This window comes from Urocitellus parryii, chromosome 7 (assembly GCF_045843805.1).
Source record: "Urocitellus parryii isolate mUroPar1 chromosome 7, mUroPar1.hap1, whole genome shotgun sequence".
NCBI classification, from domain to species: Eukaryota; Metazoa; Chordata; class Mammalia; order Rodentia; family Sciuridae; genus Urocitellus; species Urocitellus parryii.
In genome coordinates this window covers 119,050,977-119,071,310 of record NC_135537.1, presented here as the reverse complement: position 1 = coordinate 119,071,310, position 20,334 = coordinate 119,050,977, and the positions used below count along the sequence as shown (strand labels likewise).

Sequence of the window (20,334 nt, the reverse complement as noted above, 5' to 3'; positions counted from 1 at the left end):
AATTGTGGAAAATTGACCTGGGAGTGAGGTGCACAGACCAAAGCCAATATGAAAAGCCCACCCCACCCTGCCCTAGGATTCCTAGAGTGATAGGAGCTGAGAGTGATAAAATAATAGCAGCACTTACTAAGTGTAGACTGTGCCTAAAACTGAGGCAGAGGTAGCAGCTTCCTTGCAGGGAGGGCTACAAGGAAATGGAGAAGCCAAAAAGGTCTCCAGCCAGCCAGCCAGCCAGCCAACAAACATGCATTGAGCATCTACTATATGTTAGACACTGTGCTGTGGACACAGTGTGAAGGAGACGGCCATAGCTCTGTCCCCCTAGAGCTTGTATCTTGGAGAGCGAGACAGACAATAAGTAAACAAATACCTAACTGATCTGTAAGCCATCATGAGGGCCAATGAAGTAGAGGTGGTAATTCATCACAGAGGGTCAGGGAAGTCTTCTAAGAAGAGGGGCTCTTTGTGCTGAAACCTGAGCAAAGGGAAGGAAGGAGCCCTAGGACAAATAAGGGAATGGCATTCTTGGTAGAGGGAACAGTGAGTGCAAAGGGCCTGGGGCAGAGAGCGGGAAGGCAACATATACAGGTGGTCTGGGGAGGAGATGGTAGAAAAGGAGCCAAATAAAAGGTGCTGGGGCAGGAACGAGGAGACAGAAGGACACAACAGCTTAGAGGGCAGGTTCTGGGAAGCAATGCAGGCCCAGAGGCCAAGGCTGTCAGAGGGAGGCTCAGAGTGACCCTGGGAGCAGATAGAGCATGGGAGGGGGACGGGGAGCCTGGTCCTGAGTCACAGATCTCCAAGGGGGTTTTGTTCTGGTCCTGTTCCTCAGAGGCAGGGCTGGGGCAGTGGAAGCCCCTCTCTCGTTCCTGTGAAATCAGCCCCTTCAAGATAGGCCTGTCGTAGAGGTTGACATTGGACCAAGATCTCCACGGGGGATGTGGCAGGCTGCATCTCCAGCTCTGCCCCTCCTCCGAGCCTCCATCCTGTCTCTCTGGTAGAGTGGAAACTCTGGTCCTGCCCTGAGGGCTGTGGAACTTGGACAGGAGCCTAGAAGTCACCCATGCCTTTTTAAGAAGCAGCCACAGTTGAGCAGGCCCAGGGCAGACAGGCCTCCGTTTCCCTATCACAGGGGAGCCCCCTTTCTCCAACCACCATCCTGGGTCCCATGATTCAGCTTCCATGCCTCAGCCTGGGTCAGCTTCCTCAAACCTCCCATGACCCTGACCATTCACCAAACTCCTAGGGCTCCCTCGTACCCTCAGAAACAAGACCCTAATTTTTTGCTGAATATTTGAAGAACTCCAAGAAGTTCCTTTCCCTGGATCTGTCTCCCCAGTGCCCCACCAAACTCTTCACCTTTCTGCAGAAGCCTGAGTCCTATTCCATGATCCCACTACTGAGCTGCTTCCCTGGAAGACCACCAAGATGACCTGCAGTTCTGTTCCCTGAGCTGGGCTGGATGCTACTTTGGCCATGGCCAGGACCTAACCTGTCCTGGAGAGAAGAACCTGGTGAGTGGAACACAAGAGTGACAGCCTGTGTGACAGAGCCTGGCCAGTGGGGGCTGGACCCACCTGCTCCAGCTGCAGCTGCATGGTACGCTGGGCCGCCACATCCCCCAACGCAATCTCCACATAGGGGTAGCTGGAGTTGGCTGTGGGTCGCTGGGTCCGTGTAGACTGGATCTCCTTCAGGGGGAATTTCACAATCAGCTCCTGGGAGTGCAGGAGGAAGATAGGAACAGTTTCAATCACTGTTATTACCTCCCCTGCAAATCAGATCAGTGGAACACAGGAGGCCCCAGTCCACGTGCTGGATCCCTAGTGATTTCCTGTGCAATCTCAAGCACATCACTATTCTTCTCTGGACCTTGGTTTCCTCACCTGTGAAACTAAATCAATAAATTAGCAAAAGATGCATCTGCTGGCACTGTTCAAAAAATGCTGGGGATATGGGATGTCGTGGATGCTGTTGGTGCCCTGACCTTCACGTCAAAGCTACTTTCATGAACATCTGTATCCTTTTGTCTGGGGCTTGATTTCTGGCCCAAGAAACAAAGGGAACAAAATTCAGGGAAAGGTACAGTGATGGAGACTTAATGCAGCAGGAGGAAGCCCTGGACTAATGATTGACAGGGAGTGGTAAGTAACAAGGGCTCCCCCCAGCTGGACCGACTTCCAGTTACCCTCCAGTTACCCACGTTGGCAATTCGTGTGGTAACAGGGCCTTTATTGTCTCCACCCCTTCCCTGCCCTAATTCCACCCTCCAGTGTTCCTAGAATCTCCTCCAAATAAGCCACCTGCCTTGGAATCCTCATCTCACACTCTATTTCTAGGAGCAAGCCTAAGAAAGGGGCTCTCAGGGTCTATTTGTGATGGGCTGCACTGTGACCTCTGCAAATACCCAGTGAAGCCCAAATACCTTGAATGTGACTCTATTTAGGGACAGGGACTTTAAAATGGTGATTAAGGGTCTGGGGAGGTACTTCAGTGGCAGAGTGTTTGCCTAGGATGTGCAAAACCCTGAATCCCATCCCCAGTACTACCAAAAAAAAAAAAATGAAGTTGTTGTTATGGTTGGATCTGGAATGTCCCCCAAAGGCTCTTGTATCAAAGGTTTGGTTCCCAATGCAGCAAAGATCAAAGGTGGCGCTTTTGGTAAATTGGATCAAGAAGGCTCTGACCTCATCAGCGGATTAATCCATTGACAGCTGAATGGACTACCAGGAGGTGGTGGAAACTGCAGGAGGTGGGAATGCGTGGAAAGGAATGGATCCCTAAGGATGTGGCCTTGGGGACTACATCTCATCCCCAGTCCTTGCTCTCATTCTGCTTCCTGACTGCCACACTTTCCTTTGCCATGCTCTTCCATCATAATGTCCTCCTCATCAGGACCAAAGTAATGGAGCCAACTGACCATGGACTGAGAACTCTGAAACTATAAACCAAAATAAATATTTCTTTTTTTTAAGTTGTTTTTTTTCCCCCAGGTATTTTGTTACAGCAATGAAAAACTGACTAACCAGAGGTGAGAAAGTTAAAATAAGGCTATTAGAGTGAGTCCCAATCCATTATTTTTTTCTTCTTCTTCTTCTTCTTTTTTTTTTTTTTTTTTTGGTACCAGGAGTTGAACTCAGGGGCACTCAACCACCGAGCCACGTCCCCAGCCATAGTTTGTATTTTACTTAAAGACAGGGTCTCACTGAATTGCTTAGCACCTCCTCATTGCTGAGGCTGGCTTTGAACTCATGATCCTCCTGCCTCAGCCTCCTGAGCCACTTGGATTACAGGCGTGCGACACCATGGATGTGGCTCAGTGGTAGAGCAAGATGTGTACAAGGCCCTGGGTCTCATCCCTAGCACCACAAAATAACAACAAAAGAATAAATCTGATCCCAGTTACTCTGGAGGCTGAGGCAGAAGGATCACAAGTTCAAGGCCTGCCTTCACAATTTAGTGAGACCTGGTCTCAAAACAAAACAAAAAGGATTACTCCATAGTAAAGTGTAAAAAAAAAAAAAAAAGTGGGAAGAGAGAAACTCTAGATACAGAGACACTGGGAATGTGCACACACCGAGGAAAGGCCATGTGGACACAGAGCCATCTGCAGGACAAGAAAGAGACCAGACTGGCAGACACCTTGATCTTAGACTTTCAGCCTCTGCACATGGCAGAGCGACCCCCTCAGCCTGTGGTGTGTTGTTAAGGCAGCCTGAGCAAGCCTTAGAGTGTGTCACCTCACCCCCCTTCACCTCCACTCTCTGGAGTGGGTTCTGCCATGACTCCCATTTTCCAGATGGGAAGCAGGGCTCTGAGAGGAGGAGAGGATGGCTAGAGGTCATGCCGACGGGAAATGGTGGAGCTGGGCTCCCACAGCTGGCAATCTTGGCTCCCGGGGTGGGTGGGGGACCGGAGGACAGAGCGGGTGGGAGAAGATGGGCAGAGCCAGGCAGAGGCCACTTACATGGGTCTCGATGCTGAGGAAGTTCAGGCCATTATGGTTGACGGCAAGGATGCAGGGGGCTGGCACAGAAACGTTGCTGCAGCTCTGGATGAAGAAGAAGGAGGAGCCAAACATAGGAAAGGCACTGAGCAGGCCTGCAGTGGGGGAGATCGGGTGTTACCGTGTGAGGCCGGGCCCATCCATGGCAGCCCTGCCCCTGAACGGCATGGCTGTCCTGAAGAACATCCTTACTTCCTTCTGTCACCTCTCTGGCCTCTTCCTCTATCCCTTCTTCCTCACTTCCCACTCTCAGTTTGCCCAAGGTCACCCACAGTCCCACCCCAATGATGTCTTTGAGAAAAAAAAAGGTCTCCTTTTGCCAGGCGTGGTGGCACATGCCTGTAATCCCAGTAACTTGGGAGGCCGAAGCATGAGGATCACAACTTTGAGGCCAGCCTCAGCAACTTAGCAAATGAGACCCTGTCTCAAAATAAAAAATAAAAAGGGCTAGAGATTGTGGTTCAGTAACCCTGGGTTCAATCCCTAGTACCAAAGGGAAAAAAAAAAATAGTCTCTCCCAACTGCTTGAGAGGCTGAGGCAGGAGGATCACCAGTTCAAAAAAAAAAAAAAAAAGTCTCCTCTCCCAATAGGTAGGTAGCTCACCTGCCACTGAAATCTCCCCCTCCTCCCGAATCCCCCCCTTAGTAAAGCCCCTCATGACAATACCCCCCAGTTCTGCATCCCCAGCTCTTACCCAAGAACTGGGCACGGGCCTGGTGGGGGCTGAGTGCCTGTGTCTGTGGCCGGTGCTGGCTGACCAGGTTGAGCCAGGCTGAGCCGGCTGTGGTGTGGTAGAGCTGAGCCGGGATGTACTCCTGGACCTCCCGCCTGCGTGTGGAGGGGACAACGGCCCTGAGCACCTGCCACTTAATCCCCACTACACAGCAGGTACAATACAAAGCGGACATGAGTGTTATGTGTCCCTGGGAGACTAAACGCTGGGGAGAGTAGAAGGGGAAGATAGGAGGGCAAGGACTCCCGTGGTGCCTTGGTACACGGCAGGTGGGTGGCCCCGCCAGGGCTGGTACCACCAAGATCCCTGCTTGCAGAAGAGGAAACTGAGGCTCTTAGAAGTCCACAAGAGCAGTCCAAGGCCACACAGCAACCGTGAACTAGTATGTGTGGTGGGGAGACTTGAACCCAAGGCAGGTTCATCCTTTGTAGCTCCCGTCCCCAAAGAGGAGTCCAAGCCAGAGAGGTTTGGGGAGACACAGGGGTGGGGGAGATATAAGAGAGGGCAAAGCTACCACCAAGGGGCTGGTCAGAGCAAGAAGCAGAGAAATACTGGGCCTCTAGGCTGAGCCTCCAAGGACTACAGGGCCTGTCCACCCTACTTCTTTCTTCAGTCCTCTGTGTCACATGATGGTTCCCTCAAGGCAGGCTCTTTGCCTCTTAGCACATGTGAAAATATCAACATCAGTCCCAGTCCATCCCAGCTGCCCTGGGCTGCAGACAGGGCAAGATTGGGAGAAAGTCAGGGGAGCCCTCTCTCCTTGGGAGCTCCCACCCCTGGGAGCTCCCACTCCTTGGTAACATCTGGCCTTCTTTGCACCGCTGTGGTAAGAACCTGGCATCTGGACCTAGCATCCCCAGATTTAACCATTCCTGGTTCCTTCACCTACTAGCTGGCTAAACCTCAGTAAGCCACATAATCTCTCCGGGCCTCAGCTTTCTCATCTGTGATCACAGCAACTCAGGAGACTAAGGCAGGAGGATCACAAGTTTGACGTCAACCTTGGTGACTTGGCGAGATCCTCAGACTCTCTCAATATAAAAAGGGATAGTAATGTAGCTCAGTGGTAGAGTACCCCTGGGTTCAATCCCCCCCCCGAAAAAAAAAAAGAAAAAAAGAAAAGAAAAAGGAAAGAATAGTTGGAAAAGAAGCTAAGACAATACATATGCAGAGAATATTTTTTTATCACTAAATAGGCTCTGAGTTATTAATGCCAGCTGTCCCAGCATCTATGGTGAGCCAAAGAACTTTGGCCCCAGGGCCAGGACAGCCCCTTCTCAGACAGCCTTACTGTACAAGAGAAGATCCTGGGGACCCGAGATGGGCAACTCTGAGGAAGGTGGGGTGCGCTGAGGGTGCCAGGGTGCCTGTCTGCTCTGGCTGATAGACAGGCAGGTGCTTACACACTGGGCAGGTAGAAGTGGTCCTTGGCACGGTGTTGCAGTGAAGCTAGTTTGGACACCTGCTGCAGCTGTTGCTCACTGGGCCGGCTAGCTGGCACGCTGCTGAAGAGGCCCTTCAGGTAGTCAGGCAGGACCTGTGGGGAGCAGATGCATGAGGGGCTGCCAGGCAGGTGCACACCCAGGTGTTCACCTACAGGGAGTCTGGAGACAGGCAGTTATCATTCCAGCCTTATCCACCACTGGTTTTTGGTGAATGATGACAGAGGCATTTGAGGGGGAGCTCTGAGAATGGTGTCCTTGGAGCTTATGAGGGAGTCCCCACAGTGAGGTAAGAAGAGTGTGGGCTAGTAAAGGCGGAGTATCCTCAATGTGATGCACACACATGTCCATCAGATCCATGCTTCTCAAAACTGAGCATGCTCCAGAGTCTCTGAGAGGCTTGCAAAAACACAAGGCAGGGCTGAACCCCTGAGATTCTAGTCAGATAGATCTGGGGTGGGACTTGAGGATCTGCATCAGAGATCCTATTTCCATTCCACTACTCAAGATGGGAAGGAAGCTTGAGTACCAGACTGTGCAGGGCAGGGCTTCAACAGCGACACCATGTGGCCACAAACGCTAAGTGTTTGTATTTTGTACACGGAATTGCATTAGCATTGGCACCAGTTCTGCAAAAACAGGCTGCGGCCTCTAACCTCACAGACTCTCTGAAGCCCACAAGGTCCCAGAGTCACAGAGGGGGCCCATGTGTGCTGACCTGGTTGTAGTGCATGGTCACATACAGCTCATTCTCAAACTTGAGTGGCTGATCCCAGAGCACACGCCGGAACCAGAGCATGTAGCCGCCATCTACCTGTTCCATCTCTGAGGCCACATCCAGGATATAGGCACAGCGGCTGAGAGGGCACACATGCTGGCCTGAAGAGAGCAGGGAGGCAGGGCTGGGTGGGGGCACACTTGTACACGCGTGTAACTGTATGGAGCAAGGGCACAGACTCCAACCTATCATTCAGGTGAGATGTCCCCTCTGTTAAGCCACCTCCCCTCGCTGGGACACACTTTCTTCATTAAAGGGGAGTATATTTATACAATAGGGTGCCCTGTGTTTCACCGAAACACTGATGACCAAAGAGAGGAATAACTCCAATTTGAAGGTACAAATTATATTCCATTTCTCCCAGGGAAAGGGCCTGAAGATCACCTTAGAGGGTGGCCTGCCTGGGTCTGGGAAAACACCCTGGGTTATGCTTAAAGAAATCCCAGGCACTTTCCAGAGGAGACTGGGGACAAGGACATGCACAACAGGACTCAGCCCATGAACACCAGTGGGTATCTTTCTGAAGACCGTCCTCAGGAAAGACCCTTGTGGTATAAGTGGGAGATGGGAAGGCCTGGGGTCTAAGCCTAGAAAAGAGATGTGAGTTTTTTCCCCCTGAATGGACATTTATTTTTACCAAAGATGAGGGGTCTGACATGATAAGAGTCCAGAATCCTCAGGTCAAACTGCCTGGGTTCCAATCCCCACTGTGTGACCTTGGATAAGTCACTCAACTTCTATGGTTGGCTGATAATGGTCCCTATCCTATGACATCTTCATAGCAAAAGGGACTTTGCAGACATGATTAAGTCTAAGGGTCTTAAGAAGGGGGGGATTATCTGGCTGTGTCCAATGTAAGCACAAGGTCCTTCCTAGAGGAGGGTCAGAGTCATAGAAGGAGATGTGAGGATGGAATCAGAGGTTGGTGGCCAGGACAGAGAACAATGTAAAGACTCTACACTGCTGGCTTTGGAGTTAGAAGAAGGGGCCATGAGTTAAGGAATGTGGTTTCCTCTAGAAGCTGGAAAATACATGAAAATGAATGGTCCCCTAGAGTTTCCAGAAGGAACACAGCCCTGACTGCACTCTCGATTCAGGACTTTTCAGAACCAAAAGATAACAAATCTGTGTTGCTGTGAGCCACTGAGTTTTGCTCACTTGTTACAACAGTCACAGGAAACTAATACAGCCTCCCTCAGCCTCATTTCCCCCTTTGCAAATGGCTTGTAGGGGGGGGGATTAAAAGAATTTATAGCTGGGTGCTGGGGAGCATGCCTGTAATCCTAGCTACTCAGGAGGCTGAAGCAGGAGGATCATGAGTTTGAGGTCAGCCTGGGTAACTTAGCAAGACATTCTCAAAATAAAAAATAAAAAGGGATGGCATATTGCTCAGTGATAGGGTGGCCTGATTCAATCTCTAGAATTTGGTGGGGTGGGGGGAGAGGAGTTTATAGCATTAGGAGGTTTGGAGTATGTCTTACTGGTAGAGAGCTTGTCTAGCATGCACTAGGCCCTGGGTTTTATCCCTAGTACTGAAAAAATAAAAAAGAAAAGAAAAGGATTTTTTGGCCTTAAATGCTTTGAATTGTGCATGGGACATAGTATCTTCCATCCCCTCCTCCAATAGGCAGGGGTAGGGAACATGGTTCAGGACCAAGCATGCAGCACATGGAAGGGGTTTGGGGTTGCATGAAAGTCCCCTAAGGGTCCTAGGGCCTGGGAGGAGCCTCCTATTGCAAGAAGCAAGAATAAATTCTTGCACCTTTAGGCTCCTTCCCAGAATAAAAGCTCCCTGAGGGTTGGATCTTCATGCTCCCCGGCACCCAGCTATAAGGTCCCAAGGGGCAATGAGAAGACTCAAGAGAGGTCCCTGCACTCCATGAACCCCCAATCTTATAGAAGGAGGAGACAAACTTAGGCAAAACAAAGCACAGTGGGACAGATGAAGGGCTGGGGGTGTTCAGAACACACACAGGTCCTTCCAAACTTAGGGGAGAAAGTGGCCCCAGACCCTGGGCTTTCAAGGCTGGGTGGAGGGTCCCATGTGGGTAAAGGCCTAGCAATGGGGAAGAGTCTAGCATGCTCAGTTCTGTTGGCCACTCACCTCGATTGGTGACAACAAAGATCACATACTCATTGAAGGCTTCCGGGCGTGTCAGGGCCATCTCAGAACAGATCTCCTCCACCACGTCCAGGGCCACCTGGGGCAGGGCAGGAACACTGAGACTGTGCTATCTGAGCCTGACCTCTGTCCTCCCAGCTCCACCCAGGCCCCAGAAGCTGAGCAGATTTCCTTAGTCTCTCTGCACAGAGATGCAGGATCCTTTGAGGTCTCTGAGGAACATCATCATGCAGGGAGTGAACTCAGTTTTGGGAGTCTGAGACACTTAGGTTCAATTTTTTGCCTTTGTCCCTTATTTACAGTATGACCCTGAGCTGGAAGCTCAGTTTGTTCTGACAAATACAGTCATCATTTAATGTCCATAGGGAATGGGCTCCAGGACCCCAACAGATACTACAATCCAAGGATGCTCAAGTTTCTTCTATAAAAGGGCACGGTATTTGCATCCACCCTATTCATATCCTCTTGTATATTTTAAATCAATTCTAGATTACTTATAATACCCCCAAAGATGCAAATGCATATAAAATAGTTGTCATATTATTGTCTAGGGAATAATGACAAGAAAAAAGTCTGGACCTGTGAGGGACTCAGTACCCTTGGGGGCTCACTCCACACACACGTACACACACCCAGGGACTTGGCTGTCCCTGACCTTCTAGCACCTGTTTACCAGAGACAATCCCTCACTTACAGTGCACGTTTTGATTTTGAGATGCCGTTCAAGCCCTCCGGGAAGAAGGAAGAGCTGTCTCTTGGAACTGCGGCCTGCCTGGTGGTGGGGGTGGTAAGCAAGAGATGGATAAGAGGCTAGGCCCTGGGATCTGGGATAGTGCTTGTTCCCTGCCATGGGAATCCCCAGGCCAGGAGGTCTGAGGCATGAATGTATAGGAAGCCTTATGCACCTGGACTTAACAGGGCTCATCTGCGCACCCTGGCGCATTTGCACCCAACAGAAGGGACTCTGGGCTGGGTTCCTGTCTCCTATTCATCATGACTGCCTCCCCCATTCTCGGCCCCTGCCCCAGGCTCACCAACATGGCCCGAAGCTCCATGCTGCTGGGGAGCTCCAGACGGCCCCCAAAACGCAAGGTTTTCTTCAGATTCTGCTCACAGGCTTTGGCAATCCCTGCAGAGGCAGGGAGACAGGGTCAACAGTAGGAGAAAGGGTCGCCTCTGGTCATCAGCTTTGAACTGGCTGTATTTTATTTTATTTTATTATTTTTATTTATTTTATTTTATTTTATTTTAGGTGGTCACAATATCTTTATTGTATTTTTATGTGGTGCTGAGGATCAAACCCAGAGCTTCATGCATGCTAGACAAGCACTCTACCACTGAGCTACAACTCCAGCCCTGAACTGGCTGTATTTTATTTTATTTTTTATGTACTGGCAGTTGAACCCAAGAGCATATTACCACAGAGCTATATCCTCAATGCTTTTTTTTTTTTTTTTTTTTTGAGACAGGGTCTTGTTAAGTTGCCCTGGCTGGCCTCAAACTTGTGACCCTCCCATCTCAGTTTCCAGAGTTCCTGGGATTACAGGTGTGTGCCACTGTGCTGGACCCACTGTGTTCTTTCCACAATCTGTGTGGCAGGCATTTATACCTCCATTTGACAGCTGAGAAAACTGAGCCCAGCAAGGAACAGTAACTTGCCCTTGTTCAAGAGCTAGAGGTTAGGAACTGTATTCAAACTCACAGCCCAAGGCCTTCTGCCTTGCCCTTGACTATCTATGAGTCTAGAAACAGCTGTGACCCTGAGCTGTTTCCTGGGGAGCTCACCCCCTAATAGGCTCTGTGGCTAGGAAACAGTGGTGCTCTGATCCTGCCAGCAGGAACCCCCATGCCAATCACGCTGTCTCATCCAGGCATCCCAGTGCAGAAGACCCCAGCATCACTGCTCCATGTCTTTAGGTTAAGCAATGTCCTCACCTTGCCCTCGGGAGGGCATCAAGAGTTCTAGGACATTCTGCTGTCTTCTCCTATTTGGGAGCCCTTCCCTGGGAAGCTAGGTCTATTTATCTCTGGGTCAGGGAACATTTGTTAATTGAAGCAAACAGAAAGCTTCAGAGGCAGAGAGGGTGAGGAGCCCTGTCTCTAGCATGGCTGCCTCTTTCTTAGGGCCCCTGGGGTTGCTATGGAAGCAAGGTGAGGAGGCGGCTACTTCTCCTTACTGCAAGGGGCTAAGGCCAAGACCTTGTCACCAACTTTGGGCCCAGCAGCTGGAGAAGCAGGGCCTGACCTGAGTACTCTGGCTCCTTGCCTGCCTCCTCTCCATCTCCCATGTGCCACCCATTCCCATCTTTGCTCCTGCTACTCAGTCCACCAGAGAATTCCTTCCACCTGCTCATTTCCCAGGGTAATACCTCCCGGAAACTTTCCCTGACATTCTCATCCTGAGGTCATATGACTTACGGGGCCAATTTTGGGTCCTCTCGAAATGTTTGGGGGAGTAAATTAACATTAGTTAACATTTCCTGGGTACATGCAAAAAAGGGTCAGGTCCTCTAGGTTTCCCCTCCCACAGGCTGCCTGCCCTGTCCCCCATGTGAGAGGTGCAACCCTAGGTCCCCCAGGCACGGGCTCCTTACCCTGGAAAGGCAGGCCTGGGGTCCTGCTCACATGTTGGAGGAAGTGATGGAGGTGTGGGTAGAGGACATCCGAGCAGCTGTGGTAGGCAGCCACGATGTAGAGCAGCCTCCAGCCTCGCTGGCAGCTGTCCCTTCAAGGACACACATGTGGGGCCGCATCACAGGTGGCCACTGTACTAATATGTGTGCCAGGGGTCTCCTGGATGGAGCCAAAGACTTCCAGATCTCAGGAAAGATTCGTACTCTGAGGATATGTACCCTCCTGCTCAATGAGAGCAGGGCAGAGGGGCCCCCAAAGCTGTGCAGAAAGTATATTCTTTCTGGGAAGTCAAGGTGGGAGTAGGGGAGGAAGGGGATAAGGGTCCGGGATGGCTTCTCCTGGTAGGGGATGTCTGGGGAGGATTCTGGGCACAGGGAACCTACTGGGGCTGTGCAGAAGAACCCCCGCAGGGTTCACAGCAGGTAAGGCCTAGGGACAGTCAGGTGTGTCCAAGGGTCATAAGGGCAGCACATATACTGTGCACCTAATGTGCACTGTCCCTGCATGGAGTGAAATGTAGACATTTCATCCTGTCCTGGTGTGGTGGTTTCAATTGTGGAGATCTCTGATGCCTGGGGACAGCACTTGGGCTTCCTTTGGGAAACCACCCACTCCTCTCTAGATACCTGAGGTTTGGAGATGGGCTTGAGAGTCAGGTCTGGCAGTTAGAGAGCACTGCAGCCTCCCACCCTTGACACCGTGCTTAGCTTAGGATGGGCATTTGATCCAGGACCAGCCAATGAGAGTTCAGTCTCCCTCTGGTTTGGGTGATTGGTTTTGGGACAGGCATGGGACCCAGGCATAGGTAATCAGCACTCTGGATGAGGGATGAGATTATGATGTACCTGGGCCAATAAATCTGTGTTGGGGAATTTTTGCAACAAGTATTAAGTTACTCTTGCTTTCCTTGGGATTGCCGAGCTGGAGAAACGTTTCCCTAGAGCTACTATGTTGCTGATCTGAGAGGCTGCTTGGAAATGACATAGGAAGGCAGTGCCAGGAGATGCAGAAAGCCTTCTTTCTAACAACACCTGGATCTATTTCTGAAGCCATATATTCACTGACTTTTCAGCTGTCTTAACCAGTAAGTTCCCTCTTTTGATTGAACCAATTTTAGTTGGGTCTCTGGACTTGTACATTACAGATGAGGAAACTGAGCAGAAACAGGAAATCCCAGATAAAGTAATCCCCAAAACAACGTGAGTGAGGAAGAAGGTGAGGGAAGAGAATCTTGGGGGGGGGGGTAGGGGGGGTAGGCCCAGGGAGGCAGGAGGCTGAGCTGGTACATCCAGGAACAGGGACACAGTGTGGGGATCAGGGGGTACAGGCTCAAGTGACTCACTGCTTAGAGCTGGTGTTATCTGTGATCTGCTTCACAATTTGGCAGTAACACTCATCCCGCATGACCTCATGGTCTTCACAAAGCTGAAAGAGAGCAAACTAGGTCACAGGTCAAAGATACTATATACCAGGTACAGAAGAATAGGGTGGGCACTTGGAAGGAGTCCTGGTGTCCCTTTCCCCAACTCCCTCCCCACATGCAGGATGCATTCGGCTTTGGGCTAAGGGAGAAGCTTCCCAACCCAATGTCCTCCAACTCAGGGTGATAGACAGGGAAACTATGTCACAGAGCAGAAAGGGAGCATGGGGCAGAGTTGTCTGTACTGACCTTCAGGAGGGTGCAGAGCATGTCCAGTTCATTCTGGCCCTTCAGTGGGGCATCCCCCATGAACCTCATCACAGCTGTGGGGAAGACCTACCCTGCTCAGGCCCAGCAAGATCCCCAGCTGCCCATTCCCAGGGGGCCTTAAGAATTGAGTCTCTCCCTGGGTGACTGTGTCCACAGACCTCTGGGGGCTTCCATTTTCTTCAAAGTGTCCCATGTCTGAGTTGGGGGTGGGGAGAGGAGCTGGGACAGGCAGGAATCACACAGTGCTACCTCCCACCAAGTGGTGGCTGCCGTCCCACCCCCACACCTAGGAACATGTCGGTGGCCATCTTGTTGAGGCTGGTGTCACTGAGTTCAATAAGGGATTCCTGGAGCGGGGTCTGTGAGGGGAGGGAAGGACCAAGTCACCATGAAGGGATATGTCAGAACAGAAGAGGACCATATTATACTTCCAGATCTTACGATGACAGTGTGGAGGGCCGACATTACAAAAGGGGAGCCAGGCCTGACACTGGGGGCGGATGCTGCCTCAGGGGGGCGGGGGTCCTGGACGTTTTTAGAGCTGTAGGGTCTTGCTCTGGACAATCTTTTTGTCCTGGGGATGGGGAGGGGCCCCCCTCACACCACCATTTTACAGATGGAGAAACTGGACACCTTGGTGAAGCAGAGCATGTCCTCCAAGGTTCTGGACTCCTGGCCCTCCTTGGATTTCAGCCTGAGGCCATCCCTGTAACAGGAGGTGGGCACGGCTGCTGACCAGCTCTGCCTCCCAGTCTTTGGCTACATCCTTTTCCCACTTAGGAATGTTCTAGATCCAGAGGCTGAGACATAAGGTGGGCCTCGAACCTTGAGGGCAGCCTGTCAACCAGAAGGGGAGCTGCCTCCCAGGCTGACAGCCAACATCGGCTGCAAGAAGCCCTCCTTTGGAATAGGAATAGGGGTGGGGCCCCCACTCACTGAGGCTGCCTCCGAGGGTTTCGGAAATACTTCTGGGCAAATTCGAGCATTGTATATGGTGGGAGCGCCAGGGTGTCTTCTCCACGGTCCGCAGAGCGGGCCCTGACTGAGGGACCCTTTAAGAGAGGGGAGAGAGAGAAAGAAAGAGGAGGGGAGGGGAGGGGGGAGGGAGTAAGCTAGAGCTAGCAAGGCCTGTCCAGCCACTCCCCACTTGTCCTCCTGTCACAACCCATTCAAGTCAACGCCTGGATGATAGAACCCAGACCACCCAGAGGCCTCCTCTGCCCATGCATCTGAACCCACCTGAACCCAGTGGACTTCTCTCCAGTTTGCCACACCCACCTCCTGCCCAGCTGACCCCGCCTTCGGCCCACGAGGCCACGCCCCCACGAACTAGGCTAGTTCTTGCAGAGCGTGGGCTGATCCTGCCCCTCACTCCTAAGTTTGACCTGACTCTCCCTAATTCCATTCGGTAGCTAGACCCCGTCCCACTCGCCTGGCCCCACCCCACCCCAGGTTGACTTTAACCTATCGGCCAGCCCAGGGCTGGTCCCCGACTTTTGGCTCAGGTCGCTTTCAACTGACCCCCACCCTTCCCTACTCCATTTGGTCACAATTCCAACCATCTCTGGTCATATTCCTGGCTCACCCAGGGGTCACACATCTAGCTCGCCCTACTCGAGGGCTGGCCACCCCTCAAGGGACTGACCACGCCCCTAGCTAACCTGGCTAGCGTGCACCACGGGCTGCAGTCTGACTCATCCTAGCCCCTGCTGTCTCTGCCCCCCGCCGGGCTCACCTCTCTCCTGCGGCCCACCTCCTGAGCTGCGGCTGTAGAGGCGACAACTGCGGCCACCGCGGCAGCCCGGCTCCTGCCAGGCTCTGCTGGTAGCTGCAGGAAATCTGGGGCTGCGGCGGGCTGCACCAGCTCCGAAGGGAAACGACCCACGCGCCCGTGGATCGTCCCAAACCGCCAGCCTAGGGGTCATGGAAAGGGTCAGAGCCAAACTGGAAGATCTTGTCTTGGGATGAAGGAGCCCCTTTAGGGATATCTGGGTACTTCCTTGACCCCTCTCTAGAGCTCTGTGGGAGAGGCCAAGCCATCCCGGTTTTTTCCTTTTGTTTTTGTGGTCCTGGGGATGGAACCCAGGACAAGTGAGGCAAGTGCTCTACCACTGAGCCACACCCCCATTTTACATGGGAGCAAACAGGAAGGGATTCCCTTAGGGCCACTGGGCTCTAGTGAGAGGTGCAGCAAAAGATTGTGGAATCACAGGGCATGGCATGTGAAGACACAAAGAGTCTGGCTACAAACCCCGTGGCCATCTATTTAGGCAGAGGGCTGGGCTATATGGCTGCCAGCAGGTCCTGCCAGGCCATGGCAGAGACCTTTGAAGACACTGCCAGGCCAGACGGCTTGGGGGCACCAATAAACCCTCATCCAGCTGGGTGTGGGGGTGTTCTCTGGTCATCCCAGTGACTCAGGAGGCTGAGGCAGAAGGATCACAAGTTCAAGGCCAGCCTCAGCAACTTAGTGAGACCCTGTCTCAACATAAAAAATAAAAAGGGCTGGGGGACATAGCTCAGTGTTAGAGCACCCCGGGGTTCAAGCCCCAGTACCAGTAAAAGAAAGAGAGAAGGAGAAAAGAAACCCTCACAGTACACCTGTATTGTGAATGTATGGAGCTAGCATGAGCCCTCTTTAGAGTTTCCACATTTTGGGGTACCCACCAAAGTCAGGGCCTCTATGCCGCAGCTCCTCCAGGTATACCACCTTCTTGCGCACCACACAGCCAGCGCTATAGCCTGCGGGCCAGGGTTGTGTCAGCACCCACCAGGGAGGCCCAGCCTTCCCTTTCACTTACCCTACCCCCATGACACTGACCTGTTCTAGGTGGCTCCAGGGGCTGCAGGTGGATAATGTCACCCTTGTGGAAGGCCAGCAGTGCTGGATCCTCAGGCAGGAAGTTCCTCACAGCAACAACATAGTCAGAGTCCTGGGGTGGCCAGGGGCAGGGTAAGGGGCTACAGTCCCCCGCCCTCCTCTGAGAGGCCTCAGGGTTCCTATCTCCCCAGCACATCAGGGGAGGGAGCCTTCTCTAGGTGAGAAGGGGGAAGGTCATGCCAGATGAATGAAAGGAAGAGCCTTGCCTGAGTCTGATGAACACCCATCACCAGCCCACTCAATCCCTCACCAGAGCTGGGCATCGAAGCCTTCCCCAGCAGGTGCTGGGCCTGGGGGCAGGGGCCGGGCGTGGGGGACAGCCTTGTTCTTGGGCCCTCAGCCCTGGGCAGTATCTGTGGGAGGATCCTGACCTTCTTTTATTTTTAAATTTTTTTTTTTAGTTGTAGTAGGACAAAATGCCTTTATTTATTTTTATGTGATGCTGAGGATCGAACCCAGGGCCTCGCATGTGCTAGGCGAGTGCTCTACCGCTGAGCCACCACCCCAGCCCTGATCCTGACCTTCTTCAACTCCAGAATGAAGTCATCCACCATGGTCTTGACCTGGTGAGCTCGGGCTGAAAAGAGGATGACCTTCTCACTAGCCAGGTTGAACTCCAGCATGTTCGGGGACGGCATGGTCACAAAGAGGATATCTGCAAAGCTGGAGGATGGGAAGGTGGCATGAGGGCAGGATACCAAGGCCACAAGGATGCTCTCCCCAGACCCTTTATAGTCCTTCTGTTCCTGTAGCCCCATCGCATTCCTGTAGCCTTACCCGACACTAGCCTCCTGGGACCCAAGGGACTTCTTGCCTCCTGCCTCTGACTCCCCACGGTAGATTCTGCTCATCTCCTACTACCCTCTGAACCAGTGCTCTGGCACCCTCCCTTGGTCCCTCAGTCCAACCTCCCAGATTTTGAACACACTCATCTTTTTTCATGCACCGACCAAATTCTTCCCATCCTTCAAAGCAGGGAGCTACTACCCAACCAGTGATCAAGACTCTTTCCTGATCTCATGTTGAAAGGGATAAGTGAGACGGGGAAAGAGTCGGAGCCCTTAGGTAGGTCTCAGGGCTGGAGTACCATTTCTCTTTTCAGCTGCCTCAAGACTTGGTGGCTTGCAGCACCATTTGCCCCACTTCAGGGAGCCTTGGAGTGGAGGCGAGGCTGCTGTGTAGCCCCAGAGGCAGAAGAGAGAAATGGGCTCCTAGCTCAACCATTTCCTGCCCACCTGAACTAAGGCAGGTAACTTCTATCTCCAAGACTCAGTTTCCCCATCTCTTATATGGGCATGGTACAGAGCCTGGCACATCATAGGTACTTAGAAAGCAGTAGACGCTAGTCCGGAGACTGGCCCCACCTCTGCCGGTCAGTCACCTGTATGTACGTAGGACCTGCAGCTGCCCACTGGCCTCCCGGCTGCCCTTGACCATCCGCAGGAGTTTGATGCCTGTGTGGGACACCGCTAGGATCTGCACACCAGTGCCCACACTGCCCTGGATTAAGATGAGGGGCATGTGAGGGTCTTTTACCCTCTGTCCTGAATGCTCTGGGCAGGTAGGGAGCGGGCAGACAGGGGTTCGCACCGTGGCTGGGAAGAGACGGGAGAAGTAGACCTCCCAGCTGTCTCGGGCAGTGCTGATCACCGCCCGCTTCACACTCTCCGTTACCAGAGGCCGCTGTGTGTCCAGCTGGTTCTGGGCTAAAGAAGGCCAAACCTGATCAGGACCCCCTTTTCACCCTTCCCCTGCCAGCCCACATCTGGGAGATCAGGAAGGAAGACCAACATCTGGCAAGAAGATAACTGGCCAGAATGGGAGAATGAGAAACCGAAACCCAGAGATGGACACAATGTGTCAGATATTGCCAACCCTGAACTTGCAGCCTGGCCATGTAAGAGGCCATAGCAGAGCAAGGAGGGGCGTGTCTGGAGGCAAACTGGGGCTGGGCTTGTTAGCCTTGGCCTCCCTCTGGGAAAGGGCTGGCCAGTGGCTCTGGCTGGCAGCCCATCAGCAATTTCCCCCCTCCCCCTGCAATACCAAACAGGGCCTTCATTCTGAGCCGCTCGTCCTCAGTGATGCGCAGGCAGGCCTCAGAGAACGTGTCATGCAGGATCTATGGGAAGAAGCCATGATTCAGGTGATATACCAGGGACTTCCCCAGCTGGCTGTTCTGTTCTAGGTGCAGGGGAACGGAGAATTCCCATTTTGTAGTTGCGGGGTCATCGGTAAGCTGGATGGTCTTCATAAATCAGAGCTCACTTACAGGGACCCTCTCTCCTCAAGTTTGCCATCTATGGGGGGGTGGTCTTCCTAGGCCTCAGTTTCCTTATCTATCTTGTGTGTGTGTGGAGGGGATGACTTGGATTTGACCTCTGAGTCCTTCCTGCCTTACACCCACTGACCTTATCCATGGGAGTGGGAGATTGTGTAGAACAGTTTCCCAACCTCCAGGACCCCAAATCCCAGAGTGCAGGCTGCTAGTCTATGGGCCCATGACCCTGCTGAGTATACTGGGACAGAAGGGAAGAGGGGACATCACCTGGCGGAACAGGAGGTCTAGCTGCACAGGATGGTTGTAGCTGTCCTTGGGGTAAAACACCTGTGGGGGTAGGGCTTCAGTGAGTAACGACAGACTGTTCCCTTCCTTGCTTTGCACACGCCCCCCCCCCCAACCCTAGCCATGGCGGGATTCTCCCCCAGCCTCACCCCTGGTTCTAACTCTGCCCCCTAGCTTCAACTCTGCCCATCAGGTTCTCCTGGGCCAACTCCCCGACTCCCTCCACTCTCCCATTCAGCCCTTTCCCTGGCTCAGGTCTCCAGAGCCTGGCCAGGTACCTCTTTGCGCAGGAAGATCCGCCAGGGGGCATCCTGGTAGCCGTAGAAATTGGGGTTGATTAGGCAATGCAGCCGCGTTTGCACAGGTTCCTCGGGGGGCTCCAGGGATCTCGAAGGCTGCACTGGAGAGTGAAGGGGAGCAGGGGAGACACCTCTCAGGACCAAGTGGGAGAGTCAGGGTGGAGTAGGGGACATGGTGGCAACCTCATGCCAAGAAAGGGGCCAGGGCAGATTCGGTAGGCACAACTGCTCACATGGGCACACTTTACAACCCAGCCTTTTATTCCACAATAAAGAGAGCATCCAGCAGCCTGCAATGGATGGCCTTGGATGCCCTAGTGAACAAGACAGACAGGCAACTGCCCTTGACTTCAGTCTCATGGCAAGTTTGGGTGGAACAGAAAGAACAAAGCTCTTACTGCTAGGAGCTGGGGTAGAAGTGGAGCAGAGTGATTTAGGAAAGTCTGGGGAGCTGAATTTTGAGGATCTTTCAGTCCAGGTCCTCTCTGAGGACATTTGAGCTGAGACCTGAATGACAAGAACAGGCCAGACATGCAAAGATTGCAGGGAAGAGCATTCTGGGCAGAGGGAAGAGCAAGTGTAAAGGCACTGAAGTAGGAGGGGGCTTGAACAGAATGTACAAGGCTCCAGTGGGAGGAGATGAGGCTACAGAGGTGGGCAGATAGATCATTCAGGAGGACCTCAAAGAGCACAGTGAAGAGTTTGGAGTTCATTACAGGAGCCATTTGGAAGTTTGTGGGTTTTTTTTTTTTTTAATATTTACTTTCTTAGTTGCAGGTGGACACGATGCCTTTATTTATTTATTTTTATGTGGTGCTGAGGATCGAACCCAGGGCCTCTCACATGCTAGGCGAGCATTCTACCACTGAGCCACAACCCCAGCCCAAGTTTGTGGGGTTTTTTTGCTTTGTTTTGCAGTACTAGGGATTGAACCCACTCGTGTGCATGCCGGGCAAGTGCTCTATCACTGAGACACATCCCCAAACCCATTGGAGCAGTTTCTTAAAGTCAGGGACACAATGTGAGTTGATTTGTAGATTTTTCAGGTCACTGTAGCTGCTATGAGACGGGGCTAGTAAAGATTAGGATTCTCTTGTGGTGGCAGGAGGCCTGGTCTGACACTTTTTTGAGCTGTGTGACCTTGGCAAACAATTGAAATTCTTTTTGCCTCCATTTCCCCATCTG

At 52.4% G+C, this 20,334-nt stretch overlaps 1 protein-coding gene across 1 annotated transcript in view; it reads right to left on the bottom strand.

Annotated features, from left to right (window-relative positions):
• Myo15a (myosin XVA) overlaps window positions 1-20,334 on the bottom strand; it is a 53,391-nt gene that overhangs the window by 1,818 nt on the left and 31,239 nt on the right. The window contains exons 42-64 of the mRNA XM_026408717.2: window positions 19,129-19,250; window positions 18,833-18,892; window positions 18,331-18,406; window positions 17,878-17,993; window positions 17,669-17,787; window positions 16,809-16,950; window positions 16,228-16,339; window positions 16,074-16,148; window positions 15,142-15,320; window positions 14,343-14,458; window positions 14,040-14,112; window positions 13,693-13,765; window positions 13,386-13,459; window positions 13,059-13,141; window positions 11,677-11,807; window positions 10,117-10,211; window positions 9,777-9,854; window positions 9,065-9,161; window positions 6,901-7,061; window positions 6,144-6,277; window positions 4,702-4,835; window positions 3,968-4,101; window positions 1,578-1,718 (exon numbers count right to left, since the gene is read on the bottom strand). Of these exons, the coding sequence (XP_026264502.2) occupies window positions 1,578-1,718; window positions 3,968-4,101; window positions 4,702-4,835; window positions 6,144-6,277; window positions 6,901-7,061; window positions 9,065-9,161; window positions 9,777-9,854; window positions 10,117-10,211; window positions 11,677-11,807; window positions 13,059-13,141; window positions 13,386-13,459; window positions 13,693-13,765; window positions 14,040-14,112; window positions 14,343-14,458; window positions 15,142-15,320; window positions 16,074-16,148; window positions 16,228-16,339; window positions 16,809-16,950; window positions 17,669-17,787; window positions 17,878-17,993; window positions 18,331-18,406; window positions 18,833-18,892; window positions 19,129-19,250 (2,525 nt within the window). The remainder of the gene's footprint in view (window positions 1-1,577; window positions 1,719-3,967; window positions 4,102-4,701; window positions 4,836-6,143; window positions 6,278-6,900; window positions 7,062-9,064; window positions 9,162-9,776; window positions 9,855-10,116; window positions 10,212-11,676; window positions 11,808-13,058; window positions 13,142-13,385; window positions 13,460-13,692; window positions 13,766-14,039; window positions 14,113-14,342; window positions 14,459-15,141; window positions 15,321-16,073; window positions 16,149-16,227; window positions 16,340-16,808; window positions 16,951-17,668; window positions 17,788-17,877; window positions 17,994-18,330; window positions 18,407-18,832; window positions 18,893-19,128; window positions 19,251-20,334) is intronic.